The sequence below is a fragment of the Periplaneta americana genome, chromosome 11 (assembly GCF_040183065.1).
Source record: "Periplaneta americana isolate PAMFEO1 chromosome 11, P.americana_PAMFEO1_priV1, whole genome shotgun sequence".
In the NCBI taxonomy this organism is placed as follows: domain Eukaryota; kingdom Metazoa; phylum Arthropoda; class Insecta; order Blattodea; family Blattidae; genus Periplaneta; species Periplaneta americana.
In genome coordinates this window covers 79,101,105-79,112,267 of record NC_091127.1, presented here as the reverse complement: position 1 = coordinate 79,112,267, position 11,163 = coordinate 79,101,105, and the positions used below count along the sequence as shown (strand labels likewise).

Here is an 11,163-nt window from a genome sequence, read left to right as displayed (position 1 = left end):
ACTTGATCACATTATCGAGTTTCGGAAGACTCACAGTCATTACTTCAAGGACGCGACGTAATACAACATTGTCGTGCGGTTTTTCGGCTTTGCGGGCGCTGCTAGTCTCGCTTTCTCGATCGTTGTTCATCTCTAGTACCTACCTTCACTAGATCACAACTGAACTCCTTTTACTTTTACTTTTTAAACAAAAAATAGACATTCTTTGGCGAAATAACCTATTAGAATGCAATAAATAATAAAAAAAACCCCACACCCATTAAACTCCGAATGAACAGAGCTCCATTCACGTGACGTCTTTCATTTTGCATACGAACCTGAAGATACATCGTAAAAAGCTAACGTCAGCCTATATCCTGTGTTCCTTAATCCTGTAGTCGCCTCTAGGCAATGTTCTGGTGTCTCAACTTCGTTCCGTAGTAATTACCAAAAAGAAACGCTTCCGGACAGGGTTCCTATATGAAAGTAAGTTGTTCTTAATGACGTCCTCTGTCATCCCTAAAAGTTTGTAAAAATAAAGATCCATAAAATCACCCGGTATTTGTCTTTCTGTATTGAATACAGAATAATAACATAAATTGAATGCATTAAAAATGTGTATTTCCATTTGAAGAGTAGGTAATGATGTTTGTTATTTACATTTCAATTTTTCCTCTTTCTTCGTTTTCCGTTTCTTGGTCAGGTATTGAAATGTTGGTTTTGTAGATTTTGGTTCGTATTCTGCCAGTAACTTTAAAATGATTGCCTGTAAACAAATAAATAGGATAAATTTTCATGACTGCAATATCTTTGACGGTAATATGCTTCTATATAATGATATTTAGTTTTCCTTCATTCCTTCCTTGGGAATTTTTTTTATCACTTTTACCCTTGTAGTGAATATCAATCTTGTACACTAGACACACACATGGCAACACACGGCGTCTCCAGTGTAAGACAGCAAAAGAAATAATATTCATGCCTTGGGCAGAGTTTGAACCCACGAGCGTGGCCTTCGCTCAACGTGAAATCGACTCACGTTGTGTATGTCATGGCCTGCGGAATGCATCTTGAATAGGTACCTAGTGTGCTGAAATATTTTGCGCCAGCCTGTTCTTACCATTGTCATCCACATGTAATTCCTGGTGGACTGCCATACCATTGAGTTCTTGTGACCGAAGACTTCGTCCGTCACTTCCTCGTTGGACCTAGGGAGGTTGTGCAAGAAGACCCAGTCCTCTGCCGCCTCGTTCACGACCTAGATGGAAAAAATTATTGTCATCGCTCTTCCTGCTAGCAGTGCTTTGTAATTTTATACGTTATTATTTATAGATAATATCGTCGGTTTAAAAGCAAAACATATTAAGTCAAAAACAATACTTCTGAGAAAAAGGCATATAAAATACACATAATGTAGGCCTACGTGTATAAAATTAGAATTGGAAAATGAAATACACTGAAACAGAAACGACTTACTGAAAATAATATTTTCAGTGTTCAGTGTTCTCAGAAGAAAAACGTCTTTTCTCAGAAGTAATAATTTTGACTTAATGTGTTTTGCTTGTAAATCGGTTCCCTTTTAGGGCGAGGTCCATATAAACTCTAGTACCTTATTAGTTATTTTAGTCATTTTTCCTTAATTATTTGTTTCTGTAATATTTGAGGAGAACAGTATCAAAGTTAGACAACTCCATTTTTGCGATTTCGAGACATTGATTGTTTCTCATAGAATTTTGTTTGCAGAATGCTATTCTAGAACTTTTTAGGTTAAAAAACGGACAGAAGAGAGCGAAAATAGCACTTAATCACTTAATTGTGCGCTATAGAATCAAAATGTAGACAACTCCACTGTGGCTTGGTTTCAAATTAGGATAATTCCTTCAGTAGCCAATGAGAAGCCCACATTCGTACCAACTTTTCCCATCACGCATTGCGAATCCAACATGGCTCATTGTTTTTATAATCGGTTTGTGAATGAATAAGTACTGTTTTACGTAAATTTGCTTTGAAACCGAGTTAGAAGAGACTTAGATTCAAAAGTAGACAAATTCACTTTAAATATGGCTTCATTTGGTTTCAAAAACACACAACTCCATGACTTAGTTTCAGAGATGAACAACTCCACTTTTTAAACTTAAATTTCGACCTGAATATCAATTTTAATCACATTTTGAGAGTGAAAAAATATTTCTATGACCCATGAGAATGTTTAAAAAAAATGTACGTATAACAGTGACATTGATTTCCAATTATCTAGTTTTTCGCCTCTCTTGTAAAAAAAGCAAAAAAGGAGATGTCCAAATTGAATACCAAGCTCCTCATTCATATTAAAGTGAAACTTCTTTAAGCAAAGTACAATTCCAACGCTGTGAAACAAAATTATTTGACGGAAGTTTCTAGAGTACTCTGCGTATCGTTACTACGTGTTTGTGTACCTTGGTAAATAAAGTTGGTAATGTTTTCCATTTTTCGCTAGTTTACACAAATTAATGCATACTTAGTAGAATTTGGACTGTTGATGAGCAATGCGTCTTCTGTGTGGTGTTGTGATGATATTATGAACCATGAGTGAAATTACATTGCTGAGAAGCCTTTTGCTAGAAATGCCTGAATTTGGGTCTGAACAAATAGAAGCGTGACATGACATGACAGAAAGCGTGCAAATGAACCTTCGAAAACTGAACCCATTATGAAAATAAGTAATTCGTAACTACTGGTTTGAATGTAGTGCAAGAAAAAAGACATTTTCTAATCTCTTTTCTGCAGTTCAATTACAAAGTATCAACGATTTAGTGAATTTTCTTTCAATCAACAAAAAATCAACGAGTCCAATGCCTAATTCAACTGGTGTCACTAATTTAGAATTAAATCACCACAATATATAAAGACTTTATATTAAATAATAAAAGTGCCATAAAATATTTGAAAACAATAATTTTAAACAGTCAACTTGGTTTTGTGTGCTTCATGTTCCATACAGTATTATTATCTTACTTTAGCTTTCAGGGAGTATAAGGCTACATACAGTACATCAGTTATTCCTAGATTTCAAAAAGGCATATGACTCGGATAAGAAAGAAGTTTTATATAACACTCTTATTGAATTTGGTATTCCCAAGAAACTAGTTCGTTTAATTAAACTGTGTCTCAAAGAAATTTACAGCCCAGCTTCTGTCTGATGTTTTTCCAATTCACTGCGGGCTAAAGCAAGGAGATGCACTATCACCTTTACTTTCTAACTTCGCTCTAGAATACGCCATTAGGAAAGTTCAGGATAATAGAGAGGGTTTGAAATTGAACGGGTTACATCAACTTCTTGTCTATGCGGATGACGTGAATATGTTAGGAGAAAATCCACAAACGATTAGGGAAAACACGGAAATTTTACTTGAAGCAAGTAAAGAGATAGGTTTGGAAGTAAACTCCGAAAAGACGAAGTATATGATTATGTCTCGTGACTAGAATATTGTACGAAATGGAAATATAAAAATTGGAGATTTATCCTTCGAAGAGGTGGAAAAATTCAAATATCTTGCAGCAACAATAACAAATATAAATTACACTCGGGAGGAAATTAAACACAGAATAAATATGAGAAATCGTGTTATTACTCGGTTGAGAAGCCTTTGTCATCTAGTCTGTTGTCAAAAAATCTGGAAGTTAGAATTTATAAAACAGTTATATTACCGGTTGTTCTGTATAGTTGTGAAACTTGGACTTTCACTTTGAGAGAGGAACAGAGATTAAGGGCGTTTGAGAATAAGGTTCTTAGGAAAATATTTGGGGCTAAGAGGGAAGAAGTTACAGAAGAATGAATAAAGTTACAGAACGCAGAACTGCATGCATTGTATTCTTCACCTGGCATAATTAGGAACATTAAATCCAGACGTTTGAGATGGCAGGGCATGTAGCACGTATGGACGAATCCAGAAATGTATATAGAGTGTTAATTGGGAAGCCGGAGGGAAAAAGTCCTTGGGAAGGCAGAGACGTGGATGGGAGGTTAATATTAAAATGGATTTGAGGTAGGTGGGATATGATGATAGAGACTGGATTAATCTTGCACAGGATAGGGACCGATGGCGGGCTTATGTGAGGGCGGCAATAAACCTGCGGTTCCTTAAAAGCCATTTGTTGTTTGTTGTAATCCAATTGTTTCATTTTTAAATTCTGAAGAATAGCATATGCTCAGCATCGTATGCTCATGTCGAGTTCATATTAAAATTAGTGACAATGCTCGAGGAATTTAGGACATAATAGTGGCATATTCTTGTACGTTTTCTGTGGGAAGAAGGTATTCCTACGAAGAATTTTCCCAACGAAATGTTTCCTGTTTACGGTGAGAAGCGTTTATTGTAGTGTGATGGGACCTTGTGACTTCCGCACTTCAGTAACTACTAATTGCCATTATGAGATATCATGTAACTGTTCGTCATATATTTACCTACTGTCTTCCCCTCCTATACAGGTATATTACTGGTACATCCCTAAATTGAAAGATAAAAAAAATGTGATGATTATTACAAAGTGTCTGTGTGACTTGGCTCGTCATCGGGCACCTTCCCAGATGGTAGATAAAAGGATGTCACCGGAAATGAAGCGTACTGGGGAAACAAAATACCAAAGGGTGGATTAAAATTAGCTGAGAGAAAGGGTCACATTAGTGGTAGTGAACGCAACTCTTCTCTGAAAAATACAATTCCGAAAACAAATCTGGTCCTCCGTTTTACGGGTTGTGAAGCAGGTTGATTTCCTTCCATGTAAATAAGTTGAGCTCTCTCGAAAGTATTTGTCGGACTGTTTCTTAGAAAATAACCAACAGCAGATAAAGGATTACGAGAAACAAAACTATAAACTTAAATCAAAATATCTTACAGAAACCGAAAAAAAAAAATAAAAATTGCAGTGATCTATTGAAATGAGACATTACGTTTTTGTTTTGAGCGGAGTAGAAAGCAACAGTCATTGCAACATCTAGAGTTGGTTTTATGATTGTGAAAAAATGGAAACAACGTATAATATTTTATATCTGGACAATTGGAGAATAATGATAAAACTTAAAACGAAAAGAAGTCCCGTTATAATTTGAGGAGTTTGTATCCAGAAGAAGGTGAAACAGATGAAATAATTGAATTTTACGATGTTTTATAATTATACTGATAAAATAGAAAATGGATATATAATAGTAGGCGGAGATTTTAATCCAAGAGTGGACGTCACGCCGTTTCAATGAATTTTAAGTGCATATGGAAAAGAAATAGTAAATGAGAATGAGAAATTCTTACCAAACTTTTCTGCATCCGGTGGTTACAAAATCACAATCACTTTTTCCCCACAAAAGATATTTACAAACGTACAGCAGAGTCCGTATAGGTCAGTTTCTGTCTGATGCTTTTCCAATTCACTGCGGGCTAAAACAAGAAGATGCACTATCACCTTTACTTTTTAGCTTTACTCTAGAGTATGCCATTAGAAAAGTCCAGGATAACACAGAGAGTTTGGAATTGAAGGGATTACATTAGCTGCTTTCCTATGCGGATGACGCGAATATGTTAGGAGAAAATCCACAAGCGATTAGGGAAAACACGAAGCAAGTAAAGAGATAGGTTTGGAAGTAAATTCCGAAAAGACAAAGTATATGATTGTCTCGTGACCAGAATATTGTACGAAATGGAAATGTACAAATTTGAAATGTATCCTTTCAAGAAGTGGAAAAATTCAAATATCTTGGGGCAACAGAAACAAATATAAATGACACTCGGGTGGAAATTAAACGTAGAATAAATATGGGAAATGCGTGTTTTATTCGGTTGAGAAGCTTTTGCCATCCAGTCTGCTCTCAAAAAATCTGAAAGTTAGAATTTATAAAACAGTTATATTACCGGTTGTTTTGTATGGTTGTGAAACTCGGACTCTCGCTTTGAGAGAGGAACATAAGTTAAGGGTGTTTGAGAATAAGGTGCTTAGGAAAATATTTGGATCTATTTGAAGTTACACGAGAATGGAGAAAGTTACACAACACAGAACTGCACGCATTGTATTCTTCACCTGACATAATTAGGAATATTAAATCCAGACGTTTGAGATGGCAGGTCATATAGCACGTATGAGTGAATCCAAAAATGCATAGGCTATAGAGTGTTAGTTGGGACGTCGGAGGGAAAAATATTTCTGGGGACGTCGAGACGTAGATGGGAGGATAATATTAAAATGGATTTGAGGGAGGTGGGATATGATGGTAGAGACTGGATTAATCTTGCTCAGGATAGGGATCGATGGAGAGCTTACGTGAGGCCGGCAATGAACCTCCGTGTTCCTTAAAAGCCATAAGTAAGGACATTAACAAAGAAACAAATAATGTTGCAAGTAGATGCAGCGAAGTATCGATCATACGAAAGAGTGGCAGGAAAGAAACAGGGCCAATTAAATTGAGTTTCTAAAAAAGGATACTAAATATAAGAAATTGGATAAAAAGAGAAATATAGTATTCAGAAATGATTAAGAATACAGCCAGTAATATATCATGTCAATAAGTACTCGTACATAATTAACAATCTGTTTTTCATATGTACAGAGCACCTCTGTCTCGATAAGTCCTCAATTACCAACCAAGAGGTAGAAAAAAATTTATAGAGGCCTTTAAAACGCTGAAAGGACATTGTAACAGCCACCAGATATAATATGTGCAAGAAAAGAAAAAGTTAATGATAATGATGATGATAAAGTATTGTTTTTCATAAAGTGGATAAATGACAATGGCATTATACAATAGCGTAAAATAATTTTAAACTATACAAGTTTGAAATTTCTTTTAAAGAACGTTTTAGGATAAGAGAATTTTCAATATGACACAATTTTTAGCATAAAACATATCTGAAATTATTCATTAATATTTCAAGAACAAGAAAGTTTAAAGAAAGACATTCATCTTAAGTAAAAAAAAAAAAGTCTCAAAATGACAAATTACCAACGGTATTTTTCTTTTCATACTTTTAGCACTCTGTCAGATGTTATAGACCGCCTGAAGGTCATCAACTTCATGCTTAATACAAGATGAATGGCATTGTTCACAGCCGGAAAGGCAGCTGTTGTACGTACCTCTGTTGTGATCTTCAAGCTGGGCTCTCCGTGTGACGTGGTTGCGATGATGTTGGCTCGGCGTACGGTATCCTTCACATGGAGGCATTCATGAAGTTCAGTGCAGTTTTTCTGCGTCATCTTTATCGCTAAATCCATTACCGCCTGGGAAATTTCTCCATTTCCCTTATAAACACAACAAAATACTATTATCAGATTTCATAATGGCTGTGTTAGCCTCAAATTCTGTAGAGTTTGAGGAAGAATTAATTGGAATTATATTAAAGAAAATAAGAAGACGGAAAAGGAAGGAAAAAAATCACTGATGAACTATTAATTTCCTTAAATTAAGTAAATGATAACTTCACTGCCTTAATATACACAATGTCCCTCTTAGAGGGATCGAGTAATAAATGCTCACCATTTAAAATCAGATAAAGATATCGTTGTGATTTACATCTGACAAGATAGAGAAACTGTCCAAGTTTATGGAACAAAGTTTGAAAACAGCTGCATTCGTAACTTTCGTTTGTTTATGCGTAACTTTCGTTTGTATGTTGCTAGGACACTAAAACAAGACTAGCGCCATTTCGTAGGAGAACACTCTATGGTAAACACCATGTGGACACCACAACAGAAAGTTCAGTGTATGCTAAGTCTTGCAGAAGAAAAAGCTGTTACGTGAGTCACTGGACCATTCTTCTTCATAAAGGCTACAGTCACAGGAAAAGTGTATCTGGACATGTTGCGGAACTTTGTTTTTGACCAACTTCCCCCAGGATCGGTTTTTCAGCAGAATGGGGCCCCATCCCATTATCATCAACGGGTGCGTAAGTTCTTGGATGAAAATTTCCCCTATAGGTGGATCAGAAGACAAAGATCCCTTGCCTGACCACCACCCAGGTCACTCGATCTGACTCCTTGGACTTTTTTTTCTGGGGCTTTGTGAAGGATGCTGTGTACCAAAGAGGCAGAGACAACGCATCACAAATGTAGCTGCGCTAGTGACTCCAGAAATGCTACAGAACACTTGGCGGGAAGTTTAATACCACTTTGATATCTGCAGAGCAACTCAAGGCGCACACACCGAGTTGAATTGAGCATTCTCCGATACTCGGAGAGTTTTTTCATCAAGTTATGTAAAAACGTTTGTTAATAAACCATTATTTACACTTGAAATTATCACTTATTTCTCGATCTCTCTAAGCGGGATACGGTGTATTTAAATTGCGGTGTTATTTTATCTGACTGACTAGTTTGGGTGTAATTTCCATTATCCTCTGAACTACCCTGAGTTCTCACTAGAATTCAGAGGATGATCGAAACTACATTGAAATTAGTCGATCATGTAAAATAAAATCACAGTTTAAATATCAACTTAGTGAAGTTGTTATTTAATTTTAACAACTTAATAGTTCATTAGTGATGTACTGTATGTGTTAAAAGACTGTAATCAAGAATGAAGAAACAAAAAAGTGATAATGAAGAAGACGAGGAAGAAGCGAATGATGAAAAGGGAAATTTAGAGGAAAAAGGAGGAAGAAGAGAAGAGAGTAATGATTATGATGATATGTGCTGAAACATTTTCTGAAAAGGAAACCGAAAACAGTAATGCTAGTTGTAATTAATAAAGATGTGAAAAATCAGGTCAGGATGATTTAGAATACAGTGACAATCAATATGATTATCGAAGAATATGATGGTAATGGTGTGTAGTACAAGTAATAGGTTTAGAAGAAGTTGAAAGATAATATAAATATTAAACTGAATGCAATGGTTAATAAGTTAATAAAAAGGAATGTGATGGTGAGAGATAATAGGTTTACGGTAGATGAAAGACAAGAAAGAGGTTATTATATTACACATCGGATTTGTAAAATAAAACCATCTGCCCTTCAAAAAGGTGACCACAAGAATCCAGAAAACAAATACATATATAAAAGTTTACAATAAAAATACATACAATAAATTTCAAAAGAAAATTAAAGTGAATCATATTACTTGAAAGAGAGATGAAATTGCAAAATTTGAATTGAGTCCTTCAGAATTTCTCTAAGGATTTTCTCAACATTGTAAAATGTGAATCACTTTCATTTTAAAAGGTTATAGGTGTATTTGGAGATGGTACCACAAACTCCAAAAAGAAGATCGTGTACTGACCAACGATTAGCCATGATGTTATACTGCTTGCTAGTATTCTGATTTTTAAAGCAAAAGTGAAAATAAAAATGTATCTCATAACAGTTTTTTTGGCGTTACACGGTGTTCCATTCAAGCCTTCCTGATTTCAATTTATCATTGCTAACAAGGTATGGGGATTTATGAAATGAGACTGGTACTAAAAGAAAGAGAAACTCGAATAATTTGTATTTCATTTGTTTGAAGTTGATTGTTTTGTCACTACGTTGCGCAACAATCGCAAAAGCAAAAATGGCGATTCCACAGGAACGCGGGCAAACGCTGGTGTAGTATGCGGAGACGAAATCCGTAATTTCAAAGCAACGAATTTACAGACGAGTGTGCGGAGGAGTTGCACCTGATGCAAAATCAATTAGGTTCTGGTTCAATAAGTTGCTTACGACCGCCAGTGTCCTAAAATAATCTGGTGGAATTCGGCGTTCCGTGACAGAAGAAAAGGTGGAAGAAATTCGAGCGGGATTTCAGAGAAGCCCGAGTAAATCCATTCGCCAGACGTCAAGGCAATTCAATGTGCATCCGACAACTTTGTAATTTCGTTGCGATGAAATCATGGATTTCGCCTCCGCATACTACACCACCGTTTGCACGCGTTGCTGTGGAATCGCCATTTTTGCTTTTGCGAATGTTGCGCAACGTAGTGACAAAAGAATCAACTTCAAACAAATAAAATACAAAGTCTTTGAGTTTCTCTTTCTTTTAGTAGGCCTACTAGTCTCATTTCATAAATCTGCATTCCTTGTTAGCAATGATTAATTGAAATCAGGGAGGTTTGAATGCAACACCTTGTATGTTCTGACCAAACATCATAGATATTTGTTCTAAACCAACCTTACTATATGGAAGCGAAACTCGGGCCATGAATAGAAGGGATGCAAAAAAACCTATAAGCTGCACAAATTAGTTCCTTGGGACTCTACTAGATTAGATAGACAAAAAATAGATATCCGGGAAACCATCGAAGCTCATAATACAACAATGAAATTATACCAACAAAACTCAAAAGACCACGTAAATAGAATGAGTACAGAAAGAACCCACAAACAAGCTTTCTCATATCAGCCAGTAGGACGAAGAGGTTTGAAGAGAGTAAGAAATTGATGGAATGGTCAAGAACACATTCAAGCGCAGCAGCGGAACACGACGTACTGGACCTAACCCGGAATCGATATTGATGATGATGATGATGATTATGATATTTTTGCAGAACAGTCTTCTTGCATTTACGCAACGTCTTGGATCACGTTGGTTTTGTATGTTCTTATAAAATGGTGAAGGTAGTTCCTTTACTCACCATGAAGAGCATGGAGTTAAGGTAAGCGTTCACTACATCGTATCGCACTGATCGAACGAATCGCACGGATCGGAAAAAGACTATCTTTGGTGTAATTGTTATGTAATCGCGTTCACTACATCGTATCGCACGCATCAGCTCTCGGCAAATCCGTCCACGTTTCTCGGATGAGCAACTTTTCCGATGCATGCGATCATGGCCGTCTTCAATAAATCAATTTTAATTGCTCAACTGTTAGTATTATGTTGTGCCATGTTCAGTGTCGCGCTAAAATGGCAGACGGAAAACTTATTTCGCTTGTAGAAAATTTCGAAGAATTATATAATTTGAGGCGTTCCCATTACAGTAATCAAGTCGTTTCTTACATATATATATTATGTAACCAATATCTATTTCGTTTCTTTCTCTTCAATTAAGACGCATGAAGCAATTACAAATTTTTATTCGCTAACATTAATAATTATTAGATCTAACCTCAAACTCTTCTGTTTTCAGCAATATCAATATCGTACGACGTCATGTTTTAAACAGCTGATAGGGGATCCGATAAGGCGATGAGTAGAGCAGTGAACGCACTGCCATGGATGAATATATATTTATCCATGGCACTGCATTTA

At 36.0% G+C, this 11,163-nt stretch overlaps 1 protein-coding gene across 1 annotated transcript in view; it reads right to left on the bottom strand.

Moving 5' to 3' along the window:
- Positions 1-595: 595 nt before the first annotated feature.
- The window catches only part of LOC138709119 (ornithine carbamoyltransferase, mitochondrial-like), a 36,023-nt gene continuing 25,455 nt past the window's right edge, over positions 596-11,163 (bottom strand). Inside the window, exons 5-7 of the mRNA XM_069839655.1 lie at positions 7,078-7,242; positions 1,100-1,237; positions 596-745 (exon numbers count right to left, since the gene is read on the bottom strand). Of these exons, the coding sequence (XP_069695756.1) occupies positions 632-745; positions 1,100-1,237; positions 7,078-7,242 (417 nt within the window). The 3' untranslated portion in view covers positions 596-631. The remainder of the gene's footprint in view (positions 746-1,099; positions 1,238-7,077; positions 7,243-11,163) is intronic.